The sequence below is a fragment of the Tenrec ecaudatus genome, chromosome 8, assembly GCF_050624435.1.
Source record: "Tenrec ecaudatus isolate mTenEca1 chromosome 8, mTenEca1.hap1, whole genome shotgun sequence".
In the NCBI taxonomy this organism is placed as follows: Eukaryota; Metazoa; Chordata; class Mammalia; order Afrosoricida; family Tenrecidae; genus Tenrec; species Tenrec ecaudatus.
This window is the reverse complement of record NC_134537.1, coordinates 97,851,839-97,870,682: the sequence shown is the minus strand read 5'-3', so window position 1 is coordinate 97,870,682 and position 18,844 is coordinate 97,851,839. Positions and strand designations below refer to the sequence as shown.

General features: G+C 42.7%; 1 protein-coding gene across 1 annotated transcript in view; it reads right to left on the bottom strand.

Annotated features, from left to right (window-relative positions):
• ZMAT4 (zinc finger matrin-type 4) overlaps nucleotides 1–18,844 on the bottom strand; it is a 501,960-nt gene that overhangs the window by 294,278 nt on the left and 188,838 nt on the right. The window contains exon 3 of the mRNA XM_075555744.1: nucleotides 13,444–13,533. Coding sequence (XP_075411859.1) covers nucleotides 13,444–13,533 — 90 coding nt within the window. The remainder of the gene's footprint in view (nucleotides 1–13,443; nucleotides 13,534–18,844) is intronic.

The window sequence follows — 18,844 nt, the reverse complement described above, 5'->3', positions numbered from 1 at the left end:
CGTGTGGAATGAACTCAGAGATAAACATTATTAGATGGAAGCAATCAGAGGCAGAATAGTGGATTAGTGTATATCAAAAAACAAATACAAACCCCCCCTCACATTCACTACTCTTGAGTCAATTCCAACTCATGGCAAACCCTTTGGAAAAGGGGAGAACTGCCCCTGTGAATTTCTGAGACTGTAACTCATTATGGGAGTAGAATGCCTCATCTTTCCCATTCCATAATCCATGCATATATTGGGGAAATCTATTTGCTTATACAAGGGAGCTCTAAAAAGTTCATACAAAAAATATTGTATATTTTCATTCCATTTGTCCACAAACTTTTGGAAACTCTTCATATATGAATAAAATATTTCTGGAAGGGTAATTAATTAGCACAATGTTTCAACAGTTCACTTTCAATCAAAAGGTCGGTAGTTCAAACTCACCGGGGATCTTTGGGACAAAACACCTGACCACCTCCTTCTGTAAAGATGATCACCTAGAAATCCCTTGGGGGTACACCTATTTTGTCTTTTATGGTCACTGTATGTCAGAATCCACTCAGGACTCACAACGGCAACAAATAGTGGAGCAACATTGGAGGGAGACTTCTCAGTGTATTTTCTTTCTGTTCCCATATTTAAGTACGTCCTTCATATAAGATAATACTCCATGGCAACAATAAGGGCAAGGACATGATAAATCCATAATATTTTTTCATTATTCACTGTGATTCCTAGAAATACCTCTTTCAAAAAATTAACAAAATAAAACCAAAACCCCCTGTGTGGGTGTGTTAGGGCCCCGAGATATAGAAATCAGCATCATTTAATTGGTTAGGGTTTTTATTCGTTACTTCCCTGCATGTAGATTTTCACTAAATGACAAAACCGTATTTTAAATGTGTCTATGGCCTTCTTTTCCCTTTGTGGAAATAGTAGAAATACGTCATCTATTTTTGAAAAAGACTAACTAGAGAAAATAGAAGAAGTTGAATATCCGGAGACCTCGAGAAGGAAGCAAAGAAAAATGAGCCTTGAGAATAAATAGGCTCTGAACACATAATAGTTAGGCTACCAAAGAGGTTTCCTAACATAAATAGATGACAAAGGGTAGAAACACGTGACTCTCCAATGCTGCAGAGAGAATTTTCAATATGGGCTAGCGCAGACAGAACACAAAAAATAATTCTAAATATTCAAAAGTATAAAATAAACAAGAAACTCTGTAATAATCTCAAAGAGCTTATTAGAGATCAGAAAAGTGTAGAATCCCCATTGCAATCATTAGTATTATATCAAATGAGCTCTCTGGAAGGGGAGCTGTCAAAAGCCAGTCTAGATTCTAGGGTGAGTAACCTTCACAGTGTCCCACAAATATGACCAAGTTGAACTTGATCTGTGCCCTTTTTTCCCCCAAAACAAGAACTCCCCCTCCCTTAAATCACAGGAAATAGCTTACTACAAAAGAGCCAGCCTTCTCACCAGACTTAGATAAGATTCATATGTGATCCCCTTGCTTACTTATGAAAAATTCCTTCAAAATTTCCAGGTTTTCTTGCTTGATTTGTTTGATCCTACCTACTAGTTCAAACAGAACAGGGGACTATTTTGTGGTCTGGAATAAGGACAGGTGTGTCAAGGTGGTATCCTTAAATCATAGTTAGATGATATATATGTATATATATTATATATATACATATATGATCCACTTTATCAAATTATTTGCTCATCATATATGATGAGCAAATAATTTGATAAAGTGGACCATATGAAGAAGAATGACATCAGGATTGGAAGAAGGCTGATGAACAACCTCTGATAGTTGGATGACATGACATTGATAGCTGGAAGTGAGCCCTTGAAGCCCTTGCTGATGAGGATGAAGGAATGCAGTCTTCAGTTTGGATTACAACTCAATGTAAGGAAAGAAAGAAAAAGAAGCAGCCTCGCTACTGAACTAATAGATAACATCACGCTACAGAAAGCTTTGAAGTTGCCAAGGATCTCGTTTTAGTTGGCTCCACAATCAGTGCTCATAAAAGCAGCACTCAAGATACAAAGAGGCACATTGCATTGGGGAAATCTGCTGCACAGGCTCTCTCTCAAGTGTTGAAGGGAATGATGTCACTTTGAGCACTCAGGTGCACCTGACCCACCCGACCCATGTCACTGTATTCGTAATCCCCTCATCTGCCCGTGAAAGCTGCACAATCAGGACGGACACCCAAAGACGAGTTGGGGATTTTGAATGGCGGTGTTGATGGAAATACTGAACGTACTGTGGAATGTCAGAAGAACATAAATATTGGAACAAGTACAGTCAGAAATGCTCCTTCGGATCACTGAAGTGATGGGTGCTATAGCAAAGTATGGCAAAGAAATTAGATGGCACCCAGATCTCAGAAAGAATAGCATCTGGGATCTTAATAACTTGTTTTCAGACAAGCAGTCATCTAAATGAGGTGTCGACGGAATTCACATGGAAGAAGCACACCAGCCTGTGTCATCCAAAGCGTATACATCATGTAGTCCAAATCCCAAGGAGGGAAGGGTTTCCAAGCTTAATTTGTGAACACCTGGTGTGTAGAAGGCTCTGGACAAGAGCGGCAGCCAAAATCCCTTGGCAGGATCCATGTAGAGACGAAACCTCAGGGTGAACCCTCTCTGACTATAGTTGAGGATTATGAACCGCCTGGTTATCAGACAGACATTATTGCAAAGGTGGTTGTGGCAGGTCTAGTTAGGTCAAAATGTAATATCTTATTAAAAATCCCCTTTGACTCAATTTAAAGTTGTTTCACTTAAAAAAAAAGTGAAAGGAACCTGCACGTGGATGAAGTCTCCCTTTGTGTCCATCACCCAGGGATGTCAATAGCCTTGTTCCCACACAGAGCTCAAGAGAAAGTGGATCACTGCAGATGCAATTAGGTTATAATTTGACCTCATCATTTGATCTCTCTTTTGGTCCATTTTAAGTTTATTCTTCTTTTAAAATTTTTCTACATTCTTTTCCATTGAGGTTTTACTTTGTTATTGTTAATTTTAGGGATTTGATAGGGGAGGTTGGGGGGAATGGTAAGCTAATGAAGGTGAGCAGAAGAAAGAAGGAAGTGTTCTAAAATTGATTGCGATTGTACAACTCTTCTTGATATGATGTAAATGAGTTATACGACGTGTGGATTGTGTGCCAATAGTACTGCTTCCAAAAAAAGAAAAAAGAATGCTCCTTAGAAGCAAGGATGGCACGACTTTATATCATCTGCTTGGGTTAAACACTGGGCAGCTAATCACAAGGTCAGTAGTTCCAAACCACCAGCTGCTCCATGGGAGAAAGATGAGGCCACTCCAGTAAAGATTTACAGCTTCAGGAACCCACCGAAGCAGTCCCACCCTTTCCTATATGGGCACCGTGAGTCAGAATCCAGGCATAGTGCCTGGGAAAGAACATCCTGCTTGGTAGAGGGTCATCACAGAGGAGGAGGATCCTGGGTGAGACGGACATGGCACAGTAGCTGCACAATGTATACAAGGGTAGCAACCGCAGTGATGATGGCAGAGGAGCAGCCAGTGCTCCTGTCTGCCGTGCCTCAGGTTGCTCTGAGTCGGAACCGACCTGATGCAGCCTTAAGACCATCACCTCCAGTCTAAAGAAAATGCCTGACGACGTGACCAACCGAGTCTGGCTTCGCTCCTGCCCCCACTTCCTTGAATGTTGACACGCTCTTGAGTTTAGACAAAATTGGAGAGTTTGTACAAGCATTGGGAGGTAGTAAACCACTGCCCCAAACATCCCCTTGAGACAATCAGCTTGTTGCAAACACACACAAGTAAACAAACACTTCCTGCTAAGTTACACTTATTGGAGCAGCTAATGACACCTCTGCCCCACACTCCGTCTTTCTGGTCTTGTTTAACGTTTCCCTGTAAAAGGAAAGCCTTTCGTGCCTTGCCTTTGAGAGACTTGCAGATTGGGAGTTGCAGTGTGCCCCTGTTGTAAACGGCTCCTCCAACGAAGTATTTCCTTACACGGGTCCAGATTTAGTTAGTTATTGTGTGTGGGGTTTTTTATTCACACTTTTTAAACATCTGTAAAGTACTATGTGCTTTCTCTGTAAATGTGGCAGCCCACATGTATGCGCTCGGTCTTTAATGCTCAGTCAAGCAGCCTCCACTACCTTCCGAATGCCCAGTCTGCTCCAGCCCAGAGGCTCCTGATTCCGACCAGCACCTGCTTCAAGGGTGGGTGTTCAGAACAGCGGAAAGGCTGCTTGACTCATCTGATTGTGTACAGTACACGGACTGCCACGAAAGCCACCAGAAGCAAGCACAAAATCCCTAGTCGGGCAAGCTACCATCAGCTAAATATACAAGCCTCTTGCTTTTGGGAAACTTGAAGTGGCTCCTAGTTCAGGAAGCGCTTCGAGAGCCCACAGAATGACCACATCTCTCTGGGTTGAGTATTTTTGTATTAAACCTCCGTGACCTGCCCAGTTACAGCAGGTTCCATCATCATCACCAGCCCTGACGTCAGACCAACCTGGACACCTGAGGGTTGCTATGGCTATGATCAGGACGGGGTTAATACATGCTGCTCCCTGGAAAGTATGCTGTTGCTTCCACTGGCAATGGCTAATGTCTGCCAAGAAGTTTTTGTTCAGACCTGAGCAGAGGAAGTGTGCAAATGGAAATAAAGAAGGGGTTGAGAGAAGACATATGGTCAATACAAAAGTCAGTAAACATCCATGCATTTAAAGAATATTTCATAATTATATCCAAGAATATAACCTCTGTTTTTACCAAATAGATATGGACATTACCCTTTCCATGGAGTGGGGTCATTCTGACTCACAGAGCCCCTACAGGACAAAGTTGAATTGCTATTAGGGTTTGCAAGGCTGTAACAATTCCAACAGCTGGCTGCCACAGACTGGTATCCCAAAAAAGGAAGGGCAGACAGGTCCTAGTGATAGAGGGAATACCACCTGATTGGCTATAAAATTCTTTTTCAGGGTTTCATCAAAAAGGTATTATTTTTTTACAAAAATATCCCTGTAAAGTTATAAACAACAAAAATAATATTTATCAGTTTGACTTACATGTGCCAAGATTCCCACACAGCGAAAGAGCCCTGTGCTAATTTAATTGCTGACCTGTGTCAGGCGGTTGGGTGAGAGTTATGATTGCTCACTTTCTAAGCTACTTCCAATCACGTGGTTTGGCCGCCCTTGCCGCATACGTGCACTGTTGATTTCATTTCTGTCCGTGTTTTTATAGTCAGATTTTATCAAACTGTCCAGTGTTTTAGCTATGATATTGTGATAAGTAGGACTTGAGAATGAAGTAGTAATGAAAGAGAAAAAAGAAAAATTAAATGGGTTTCAACTCAGTTCTTATTAATGGTTTAATTCAGTGTAGAATGATTCACAAAACCATTTTGGCAGTGCTCACCTAGGCTAAGTATGACATTTAAGCCATTCACAACTCTATGTGTTATTATTCTATGGTTAAATCTGATCATGGCCATGACTGAGGGCGCGGTGGGATCTGGTACAGGAGGCTGGCCCTGCTGGGGCGCTGCGAGGCAGGGGACCACAGGAGCTGCTGCATTGGGATCCCAATCCTCATGGCGTCACCACGCCACACGTTCTCCTACAGAGAAGCTGGCGCAGTCGAACCACCCACTTTTCCGTTAGCCTCTGAGACACAATAAGAGATTCAAATGCAAACAAATGCAGTTTTATTATCAGGTCACGGTTAAGTTCCATACATAGAAAAGAGAGAGAGATCATGTAATTTTCTCTTTTTGTTTTTAAAAGGATTTCTCTTAATGAATGCTGACTAAAAGTCTGCTTGGAAGAGATGCTGCTGGTCTGTCTCCCCACAGGTGTTCCTCATTCTAGTCCCTGAGGTTGGCACTAACCTAGCTCACGTCTCACACTCAGACAACATCTGCTCAACCGGGAGGTCCCTGCTAACCATTCCAACACCCAGCCTATCATCACCTCTCTGGTCCCCCACTCCACTGCTGTCAGGATGCCACATATTGTCAATGAATTAAAAAAAAATTATGATGTACCTTTTTTCTCTTCTGCTCCAAGTTTGATACTTTGTCTGTGCCTGTCACAGAATGCAAACACCTACTTTGACGTGGTGGAAGATCATTAGACTTTAGTTCACTAATCAATTATGGGAAATAAGTAATTATGAACAACATTACCCATCAATGTATGATCCTAAAAAAAAGGAGAAAAAAGTTCATAAGCAACCCTTTGCAAGCCTTTACAGTTTATCATGCCCCTTCACCATCAAGAAGATTTTATTTGAACTTCTCAACGATTTTCAAAAAGGAACTTTGGTAACTTGGTGGCTTTCACGTGAAGATGCTAACCACAAGGTTGGCAGTTTGAACCCACCATTGTTTCTGCAGGAGAAAAATGAGGCTGTCTGATCCCATATATATTTAAAGTCTCAGAAATCCAATGGGTAGTTCAGCCCTGTCCAGTCAGGTCACTATGCGTCAAAAGTGACTTGTGTTGGCAGTGGATTTGTAGTAGCACTTTTGAGAGTCAGGTTAAGTAGTGATTATTGTTCTTGATTAGAGCCAAAGTAGCTAAAATGTAGACAGTGAAAAAGAACGACAAGTTTGTAAAACATTTATGCTATAGAGTCAGCAACAGAATTCCCATTCCTGGCCTTGAATGCTAAGTTCTGTGCATAGCTTAGGCCTCATCAGAAAGAAGTACAAATGGCTATCACTGGACGGATGAACTCTTCACCTAAAGTGGTACCACAACAAAAGCTGGAGATCTGCTTTGGTGCAGACTACGGTCAAGAAAACCCATAGAGAAATTCTCCTCTGCAGCATATGGCATTAGCACCAGTCTGAATCAACATGACGGCGGCAATGAGGCGTTTTCTTTCTTCCATGGTTTGCCTCATGCACAGCATGGGTTGGCAAGTGCACCCATGTTTGAGAACTCACCATGAATCTAGCTAGCAACTGACAACAAGAGAAAATAGAATGCTTTGATAAAACAAATGCCAGTATGCTGGCACCTTTTCCTCCACTCCAACCTCAACTTTTATCTCCGCTGCCCACTAGTACAGTACACTCTAGAAATTCCTTTGACTTTTGTTTCACACTCAGGAGAATCCTTTCACATTCGCCTTCATTTTGCTCACTCCCCTCCATCCTTCATGAATGAGATCACTGTCTCCAGGATATGTTGTCCTGCCCTAGCCAGGCAGGCTCAGTTGTGGGCCCCTCCGACTGTCCCATCATACCCCATGCATGTGTCTACTGTTGCCTCTCGCAACTGAATTGTGTGCACACCTGACGTCCGCGCTAGACAGTGATGTGGGTCAGGGAAGATCCCAATCTTTTCGTTTTAGTGCCGCCAGCTTGTAACAGCTGCATAGTATCTGCCTTATGAAATGTCATGGTGGACACGGAAGAGATTTTTATTTTGCTCCCTTTCTGACCCAACTTTGTCACTTAACAGCTATGACAACAAAGTTGCTTTATCTCAATTTCTTCACTGGTAAGATAGGAATAATAATATTTTCTAACTTACAGAAGCGGAGCCCTGTTGGTGCTGCTAGGTAAGAATTAGACTATTAACAGCAAGGTTAGTGGTTCCAACCCACCAGATGCTCCTCCAGAGAAAGATGAGGCTGTTTGCTCCGACCTCAGAAACTCTCTAAACCAGCAATTCTCAACCTGAAGGGTTCTCAACCAGTGCGACCCTTTTGAGGGTCGAACAACTCTTTCACAGGGGTCACCTGATTTATAACAGTGGCAAAATTACAGTTATGAAGTAGCAAGGAAAATAATTTTATGGTTTGGGGTCATGGCGATATAAGGAACTGTGTTAAAGGGTCACAGCATTAGGAAGGTTGAGAATCACTGCTGTCAATGGTCACTATGAGTGGAAGGAGACTTGATGGCAGTCAGGTTTGGGGTTTACAGTATAGAAGAATTGCAAAGATTGAAAGTCCTAATATATATGAAGCATTTAGAAAATACAGAGAGCATGCCAGAATATGAGTTAAAACCCTCTTATTCTAGGGGATTGAGCTGTAACAATGAGCTCATACCGAACCTTCATAAGGATGACACAGGGCCAGGCAGGTTTTCATTCTGTCCAATGTAGACAGGTTCGCTATTCGTTGGAGGCAACGTGAAGAGAACATGCATAGGAATCATCCAGTACATACTAGCTGCTCATGTGACTGACTGTGTATAGCAGTGCTCGCTGGTTCTAGACCCTGCAATGACATCAGTGCTTAACATTAAGGCACACTTTGGACAAGCGAGGCCACGTCTTCGGACCTTATTTTCACCATTGTAATTATGGAGAGATGAGATTGAATCTTCCCAAACTGAAAGCCAGGGTGTTTAGGCATCTGCAAAAGAGGTGCTGCTCAGGCTACGGGGACTACTATGAGGCTAAGAAGCACCCTATAAGTATTTGGGAGGGATCAACCTGAATATATTAGCCAAATGTCAGGGTTGTCTATTTTAGATGGATTTTATTAACTCTACGTCAAAACACTGTTTACTCAATCCTGACTGGTGATTTGGGTTGGAAGGGTTGTATGTCTTTCTTGAATAGGAAAAAGAACCTCAGGATACTAAGTCATCTTTTTACTTAAAAGGGATGCTTCCCAATCAATCAATTCACACACATACACACCCCACAGCTAAAGAATGTGAATATGTGATGCATGGGGAGAAGATAATAAAACGGGTCTTTTCCGGTCTCTGAAGTCCTGTTTGCTTTCACCACTCGAGGGATTACTGAGGATTTCTCTAAGGCCAATCAACTATGACAATTTGTTTCACATTTAATTTTACTCTGTGGCCTCAAGGGGAAAATGTCTTGCTCTAAGAATCAGGAAGGGGAAGAACTAGAAAATCCAAATGAAGATTATAATGAGGAAAACATGTGAAGAGCAACACAAAAGCCATAAAAATAAATCACAGAAAGGCCAAAATAGGAGACGGAAATGTATTTATGTTATGAATGAATGAATGAATAATAACTTGGAACTACCTTGGGAAGAATAGACTTTTGTCCTTGTCTGCTAGTGAATTTAGGATTTCTCTGCACTCCCAGGAGAAATGCTGGCAGTGGGGTCCTTAAACTCTCATCTGCTAACCAAAAAAGTTGGCAGTATGAACCCACTGTGTGTTCTTCATTCTTGGGAAACAAGTGAAACCTGCTTGCTTTTGTGAAGAGGTACTACTTGGATACCCGAGGTACCAGCAATTGGGATTGACTTGAGGACCCACTACAACACAAGCACACATCGCCTGAGGGCTGAGAATCTGGGGTGCTGCTAGTACTCAGCCATTTCCATTGTAAGCAACACAGTAGGGTCAAATGTCAGAATTGACTGATGGCAGTGAGTTTGTTTTTTGTCTTGTTTTGCTTATGTCTTTATTTTTGGTCACCAGAAGATTGACGTGTAGTTAAAAATCAAAAGCCAAACGAGTTGCCATGAAGTTGACTTAAAGGCAAATGCATGTGTCTGCGTAGAACCAGTCGAACGTGCCTTACCATTCTCAATGGCTGATTTTGTATAACTAGATATCCAGGCCTTTCTTCAAAGACACCGGTAGGTGAACTTGAACGACCAACCTTTCAAGAAATAGTCAAAGCACATTTATCCTTTACACCACCCAGTGCTTCCTCATATGTGATACAGCCAAATACCAAGCGCAAAACATCAAGTTAATTATGACTCATCATGACCCTGTCTAGGGCTTCCTAGGCTTTGTCGTCAACCTGATCTTCCTCCCACAGAGTGGCTGGTGGGTGTGAAGTGCTCACCTTGTAGCTAGCAGTTCAATGCTTCCCCAGTAACACCACCAAATTGGGGCATTCAAAACCAAGGGAAGCTTTCTGCTTTCAGAAGTCATTAGTTTGTTGAATTTCCTAGGCACAGGTGGAAATGATTTTCTCTCAGGTAACAGTGGGAAGCAAATCTGGCACAGCTTCCAGTAGTAAGGAGTGTTAAAGTGTGGGATTGTAAGAACAGAAAGGTGCGTGGAAGCTCTGTATCCTGTCAAGAATAGAGGTAGCACACATATTAATAACGGAAGAGGAAAGTATTTTGAAAATAAAATGCTTAACAATTATGAGTTAGCTCCGTGGGGTCTTAGGGTCTCTAATGGCACAGTGATTAATGAGATCAGCTGTTGACCATAAGGTCAGTAGGTTGAGCCCACCAGCCACTCCAAGAGATACATATGTGGCAGTCTGCTTCTGAACACTGAAGTCTTAGAAATGCTCTGGGACCATTCTTCTCTGCCCTGGAGCTCACTAGGAGTCAAAATCAACTGTGGTAAAAGGCTTGATTTTTCGGGTTTTCCGTTGGACCTTATGGTAAACGCGTACATGAGATATTATTAACATCCTTCCCATTTTACAAGACACAAGTGCGTTAGCCTGCACAAGAGATGGCTGACCCCAATAACTCTCTACAAAGACTGTGAGAACCCTGGAAGGAGCAGAGGATGTGCACTTGACCGATATATGAAAAGACCTAATGGGACTCTTACATTTACTCATCAAATATGCACACAGTCTAATAAAGAGCAGCAACTCTTTCAACAAAATTGGTTTTTTCCACTTATTGTTTTTTCAAATACTATGCCTAATAATTATGCAAAAACCAAACACTTTCAAAACCTAGTATTCTCAACCTTCCCTGCTTTGAAAACCCTAAGAGCTTCCTTTCCCAGCCTGTCCCCAAGGTTACTTACAGGAGCAAAATCTGAGTGGCTGAATCACAGGTCTATCCCAAGCAGCCATGACCACCATATCCCAATGTTCCTACAAATACAATTCCAACTTGTAGTACTCTAGTGTACCTTTCTGCTCATCACAGGTAGCCCTCCAAAACCAAACCAGATAAAACGATTGCCATAGTGTTGATTGCAACTCACAGTGATCCCACGAATCCAAGTGGAATTTAGTTCTATAGGATGTTCTTGGCTGTAATCTTTCTTAAAGACAATAACCAGCCTTTTCTTTCTTGATGGCACTGGGTGGATTTGAACCACCAGCCTTTAGGTTAATAGTCACCTGTATATCATTTGCACCACTCAGCTCTCTAGTGTACACGTAGCTAATTATTGAGTGGCCATGAACCTTATTATTTATGACCATTAGGATAAGATGGTTCATAACTGTTGGCCAAATGGCTAGAGACACCATCATTAGATAACTTCAAGGACCAGCAACAAAAAAGACCATTCATTTACTTCTTGGAAAACATCAGTGGAGCGCTGGACCCTGGATTATATAAACGCTGGTTTGGGCCAAGTTTCCTATATCCGAATACATTTTCTTGACATGAATATACCCAACCAATAGACACCCATCCCCTTTAGCCCACTTTCCCCTCTGGTAAAAATCCATCCACCCCTGGAGACCCCAACTCAAATGCCAGCTCTTCAGTGATATCTTCTCTACTGGCTCTTCCCGCACAACTCAGGAAGTCTTTCATTTTCATGGTCCTTTGTACAAAAGGTTAGTCAGAAATGATATTGTTAGATCATTGCTATGTTTTAGAGGACAAAAAGTAACCTCTCTCTAAGGACAGGGCATCAAAAAGTTCAAGTGGATGTTTCATTATCTTTTAATTGCATTTTCATTGAACTTTCTGAATGCCCTCATCTTGGACGTCTCTTTGCTTGAAGGTGCAGACTCTTTATTAGTGTCCTCGGCGCCTGGCCCATACCTGTGACCCTCAGAGCTCTCATCTCGTGGAATCTTTGCAAAGGGCCAGAGGGGAATGTGTGATTACTAGAGCCATTTCAAGAACAGGAGCCTGAAGGTGTGGTGGGCTATGCCTTGGGCCTCCCAGCAGGAGGCCAGCAGTTCTGAATCCACCAATAGTTCCAATGAGGAAGAAGAGGCTTTCGTTCCCTTAAGAATTTAAAGTCTCGTAAGCACGAAGGGGGGCAATTCTGCAATTCTCCTCTGCTGCTAGCGTTGCTGAGTCTGGCTCAACTCAGTGGCAGTGAGAATAGTTTGGTTGAGAAAACGGATAATTGATGATTCCCCCAAGGTCATAAAGCACTTAAATCACAGAACCAGACTCAGATCAAAATCTTGTTAACATTTTCATGACATTGTTTGCTTCCAACAAGCTCTAGGCAGCTGCATCAAGGCAGGAAAGAAAGCTCATGGGGTGTTCCAGATGAGTCTGGACGCACAGATCCTTTAGTGATGCTAAGAGGTACACCTGGGAATCCCTTACAAACAGTAGCCCTGAAGGTGACTACCTGAGTCACATGCAGTCCCCTCACACTCTCTTTCCCCCGTGAGACATACTCTAGTCTGGGTTTTGTAACATTTCATGGGGATCATGTGCTCATTGTTCATCAGAAAGGCAGACGGGCATCTATGTGGCAGACGAAGGGAAGCAGAATCACAAGGCGCGCGAGCATGGGGAATAAATCCCATGCCTGGAGCCCGGTCAAACCCAATGGCGAAGAATTCCTTTGTTCACCCACAGTGTTTATCATGAAGAGCCTCTGGATATGAATATTCCTGTCACTAGGAAAAGTAGCCCTTCCTGGGAGCAAGGAGTCTATATTTTATCAGCTGTTGCCGTAGTGTGGCTGAAATCAACCCTTTGCTCTGACTCCACACCGTCAAAGCAACTTTCGAATTGTCAACCATCTTCCAGACGAAAGATCCCTACACTGGAGGAGGCGCTGATCAAATAGTCTCCGTATTCACAAAGCATGTACACTTTTCATGAACAATGAACAAATCTGTATTTTAGTTTACCTGCCAAAGGAAAACGAAATAGCTTAAAAAGGAAAAAGGTTATCGCTTTGACAGATTGGACGGAGCCCTTCGGTCCTGCTTTTTAACACCTGGTCTTCCAAGGGCTGCTGTCTCTTCGCCGCCCTTTCTCCCTCCTAGCCCCTCTGCGCACGATCTCCTGGTGACCCATCTTGGAACCCCCCAGGAATGCTATACTGCCCAGTTCTGGCAGGAAGGCAAACAAAAAGATGAGGTTACTTGTAATATTTTCTGTAATTCCCCCACCATCGCTTTAGCCTTCTGTTTTCACCTTGTGCTGTGATTTGGGTGAAAGTTTGCACAGCACATTGGTCTTCCATTCAATAATTCATGAGCATTCTGCTTTGTGACATTGATTGCAGTCCTCCTCACAGTGGAGCAGCGCTCTTCCCACTTCCTGTGTTTACCATTTCCCATCTCTCTTCTTTCCTGTCCCTTGCTGCCTTCTAACCCCGAGCAAATACTCTTCTCATCCAGTCCGATGTGTTGCAAATAGAGGGCAAACCTCTATTTAGACTCAGCTTTACCATGACCTTGAGCATGACTACAATTCCGAACCTGCAACGTTATTAGCAGTTCAGCAGAATAACCAGTCGAAGGATGCCACATGGTGCTGGCTACTCACGTTTTCTGACCGGAGCCTCTTGGCGGGACACCCTCCATCCCTGGGGTGAAGCATGTAATAGAGTCGGACTTTGCTGGCATGTTTTCGACTCTGGAGGAAAAGCAGAAGCAGTTACTGTAAAAAGAAAACCTTCCAAGTCCTTTGAAATAACCAGTGATGCAAATGCAAAGTCTTTCATTGGAAAACACTTTGCTTTCAACTCTTTCTCATTGTCACTGCTGATGAAATAGATATAATTCAACACTCTCCAGTTTAACATTTTCAAATATGATATTTGGTGCCAGCAGTTCTAGCCATCCTGATGTGTGACTGTCATCATAGACAGAAACTCACTGCTACCAAACAATGACTCTCGTAGACTCCAGCCCCAGATAACCACTGTTCCAGTCTAGTCTGTATACCTTTGCCCACTGTAGACATATTCATGAGATCACACATGTCCTTTGATGATTGATTTACTTCACTCGGCATGATCCATGCCCTAACCCATAATAGAACTTCACTTCAATCCTACATTGTATGTACAAATATATACCACATTTGATTTATCCATCCATCCATGGATGGGCAATTTGCATTGTGCTCACCCTTTGTGAATAGTGTTACAATAAACATTGGTGTACGGGTGTCTGGCTACACTGTGGCTCGCAAGTCAAGTGGGTTTGAAAGGGAAGTAAGAATGAGTTGCTGAACGGTAGGGTCCTCCTGTTTTAACTTTACGAGGAACGTACTGCTCTGTAGTCCCAGTGGCAGTGGTTGAGAATATCAATTTCTCCACATTCTCAACAACATTTACTTTCTCTTTGTTTTCGTTGGTTGGTTTGCTGTACTTTAGCCATCCTTGTGGGGATGCCGTGGTATCTCATGGTGGTCTTGATTTTCATTTCCCAGGTGACAAAAATTCTCACAATGGACCAATAAATAACAAGAAAATAAAGCAAGACAAGATTTAAATTGGTATGGTTTTCATTTTACTTGGATCCACAATCAATAGTCATGGTAGCACCAGTCAAGAAATCAAACAACATATTGCATCGGGAACATGCGTTGTGAAAGTTTTGTTTCAAGTGTTACAGAAGAAAGGATGTCAGCCTAAAGGAAAAGGTGCACTTAACCAAGCCCGGGGGACTTTCAACCACCTCATAGAAAATAAGGAATACTGAATAAATGCTGGCAAGAATACTGAAAGCACCTTGAACTTCCAGGGGAAAAAAATACAATATATACTCGAGTGTAAGCCGACCTGATTATCAGCTGAGGCACCTAATTTTACCACAAAAACTGCATTAAAAATGTGCTGCAAAACTCGACTTATACGTGAGTATATACGGTAAGTATGTCTTGGAAGAAGTAGAGATAAGTTGTCCCTTTGAAGCAAAGATGGTGAGATTTTGTCTCACAAGCTTTCAGCATGTTATCAGGAGACAGCAGTCTCTAGAGAAGGACGACATGCTGGATAAAATACAGGGTGTGTGACAAACAGAAAGACCCTTAGTGAGAGAGATGGACACAGTGGCTGCAAAGACGGTCTCAAACAGAATGACTGGGAGGATGGTGCAGGGCTGGGCAGTGCTCTGTTCTGTTGTACATAGGGTCACTATGAGTCAGAACCAATTCAAAGCACCTAACAGCAAGAAAGATGACTAATGACATAAAGAGACAAATCCTGCTGTTAAACAACCCAAACAAACACGGGCTGAGGATCTGAGCAGGGATTTCACCAAACAGAATATGCACAGGCAACAAACACATACAGGTGGAGAATACGCTTGCATACATTGTGATGCAGTCATTTCTGTGAGTTAAGTAGGGTGACGTTTCAGATAGTGTACCAGATTTGTTCAAGGTCACAAAGCCCATGCAAATTCAGGATTAGAGAACGTAGTTAATTAAAAAGAGTAAGTGTTCAGGTAATTTGTTTTGCATTCAGATATTTAAGTCTAAAGTGGACAGTGCATTTAATTGTCCTAATTTTAACAACAGGTGAATAGAATAATATTAAAGATGAACTATGGTGAAGGAGTAGGTGGATCCCTGTCTTCTCTTGCACTTCTGCTGCACGCTCGGCCCTTAGGATCTGGGGACAACAGCTCTCTGGGAACCTGGCACACATCCCACTCCCAAGCAATGCCTTTTTCTCTGGTTCTCCTGCACAACATCCTCATTGATACATTATCCAAAAGAATTCCCTTAGGTCCTGTATCATGAGCAAGAAAAAGATAGCATATGCAAATATGGATAGCAATCAAAGGGGAAAACAGGCAGATAACCTGCTTCCCTCAAAATAAGACAGTATCTTATATTAATTTTTTTCTCCCATAGTTGTGCTAGGTCTTATTTTCAGGAGATGTCTTATTTTTCCATGAAGAAGAATACGGTACACATTTATTGTTTATTATTTTATTAAAAGAGACCTCGCACTTCCTGTCTGCTCTGGCTGCGCTGTTGCCAACAGTGAGCTATGTTATGGTGCCCGCCACTACAGTCCAGCATCCAGGCTTACGGTAGCTATGGGGGGCTTTATTTTGGGGGATGTCTTATTTTCGGGGGTGCCTTATATTTCAGCCAGAGGCAAAACTGTAAGTAAGTCTTATTTTCAGGGGATGTCTTACTTTCGGGGAAACAGGGTACTCAAATGAAGTCCAGCTCCTGCAGGATTGGCAGCAGTCTAGACTTCTGACTGCCCTGAGCGTCCCCTACTCCATCCTTCCACGTCTCTCATGGGGTAACTGATTCTTAGTCGTATCTTTCTTCCACTCCTTTCCTCAGCTGGACCTGGTCAACTTTCAGCGCCACCAAAAAAGACTGCATCTCCGTGTTGCAGTTTCTATCACCGTGCGTTAGAAGGCAGCGCCGTGAACACAATGACAGTAGTCGGCATTCAGATTTCTACTCCAGGGTCTCTGCTTCCAGCTGGCGAACATTTGGCAAGTCATGTAGCTAATCTGCTTAAGGTCTCAGTCTCCCTATATGCAAATGAATACACTACTTGGAATCAGGACTCCCATGAGGATAAAGTAAGATAATGCATATGAAAAACGACAATCTGCACATTGCCAGACACGTCTTACTACTGACAGTACCACTTCCTAACTCTAAACTGGTCTCTATGATGCCATTTCTTCGGAGTCAGTTCCCACCAAATCCCAATCCTTTTTATCCTTTCTCTACAAAGACCATTTCCTTCTTCACAGTTCCATTTTACTATTAGTCGTACTTGAGTATTTGTCAAATCTCCAATATAGTTTATCTTTATGAATTATGCAGAAAGGTAAAATAAGTTTATGTCTTCTGCACAGGATACATTAATCTTGGCTGGCTGGCTCTCCTTATGCATCTGCTATTTTCTCTTTGTGCCCAAAGCAAGAGGACCATGCTTTCAAACACTGTGTGAATGCATCGAAGGCCTTTAAATGGGTTTAAAAGTGCTAATAGAACTTGAAAAAGATTACAGATGTGTAAAAACACTCAAGTGTGGTTTGGAAGCACATTGCCAACACTTGTGAATTTTAATCAAGGGTTATCTGGAGTCTCTCACCTATCATTTTAGTATCCTGGGGTAGTTTGCATATTGCTATGATGCCGGAAGTTTTGCCACCGGTATTTCAAATAACAATAAGGTCACCCATTATATACAGGCTTCGGTGGAGCCTCCAGTTTAAGACTTTCTGGAGATAAGAACCCAGTGATCGACATCTAAAAATAATCAATCAGTGAAAACCTATGGCTAGCAAGGGAACAAGGTGTAATATAGTACCAGCAGCTAAGCCCTGCATGCAGTTTTGTAGGTACTTAAGATGAGATCCAAGAGACAAAATATTGAATGATGCCGGAAGCATCCAGAGAAGATGGAAGGAATACACAGAGTCACTGCACTAAACTAGTTGACATTCCATCATTTCAGGAGGTAGCCTATCAGCAAGAAGCAATGGAGCTGAAGGAAGAAGTTCAAACAGCACAGAATGCATTAGCTTAAAAGCAAGGCTCCAGGAGTTGATGGAACACCCACTGAATGTTTCAGAGATGAAGAAGCACCGGAAGCACTCATTCAACCATGCCAGGAAGTTTGGAAGGCAGCTGCCTGGCCAACTGATTGTAAGAGAGTCATACTGGTGGGCATTCCAAAGAAAGGTAAACCAACAGAATGCCCACACTATGGAATGATGTCACACATAAGTGAAATATTTTGCTTACGATCACCCGATAAGGATTGCAGCAATGCATTAATTGATAGGGGGCTGCCAGAAATCCATGCCAGATTCACAAGAGGACATGGAACAAGGGGTACCATTGTTGATGTCAGATGAATCTTGACTCTAAGCAGAGTTTACTTGTGCTTTATTGCCTATGCCGAGGCATTCGATTAGATGGACCATAATAAACTGAGGATAACCTTGAGAGGAAGGAAATTCCAGAACATATCATTGTGCTCTTGGAGAACTTGTACATGGATCAAAAGGCAGTTGTGCAAACAGAATAAGGGACTACTGCATGGTGTAAAGGTTTAAAGGATAGGCGTGTGTCAGGGTGATAGCCTCTCACCATACTTGTTCACGCTGTATGGTGAGAAAATCATCAGCAAAGCTGGCTTATGTGAAGAAGATTGTGGAACCAGAGTTGGAAGGACTTTTAACAAGCCAAGGAATGCAGATGCACAACCTTGCTTACTGAACATGAGGAGGACTTAGAGCACTTGATGATGAAGACCAAGGATTTCAGCCTTCAGTGTGGATTACAACTCAAGGTAAGGAAGACCAAAATCCTCACAACTTTGACCAACAGTTAACATCATGATAAATGGAGAAAAGTTTAAATGGACTAGGATTTTTTCTTACTTGGACCCATAATCAATGCTCAAGAAGGCAGCCATCAAGAGATCAAGAGATGTACTGCATTCGGTAAATCTGCTGCACAAGACCCCTTTAGGGGTCCTTTGAGGACTAAGGTGCTCCTCACCCAAGCCATGGCATTCTCCATGGCAACATACGCATGTGAAATTGGGACATTGAATAAGGAAGACCGTAGAGGAATTGACGCGTTTGAAGTGTGGCGCTGGAGAAGGATAGTGAACGTACCACGGACTTTGAAAGCGACAAACCCATCTGTCTTGGAAGAAGTAAGGCCAGAGGGCTGCTTAGAGGGAAAGATTGCAGGACTTCATCTTACATTCTTTGGACATATCAGGAGAGACCAGTCCCTGGAGAAGGGTGTCATGTTTGTTAAAGTGGAGAGGCGGGAAAGGAGGAAGGCCCTAGAAAACAAGGTTGGCACCGTGGCTGCAATAATGAACTCGGGCGTCAGAGCAGTTGGGAGGCTGGTGCAGGGTGGTGCCGTGTTTCGCTCTGTTGTGCAGATGGCTGCTAGGGGCTGGAGCGGAATCTGTGGTACTTAACAGCAACGT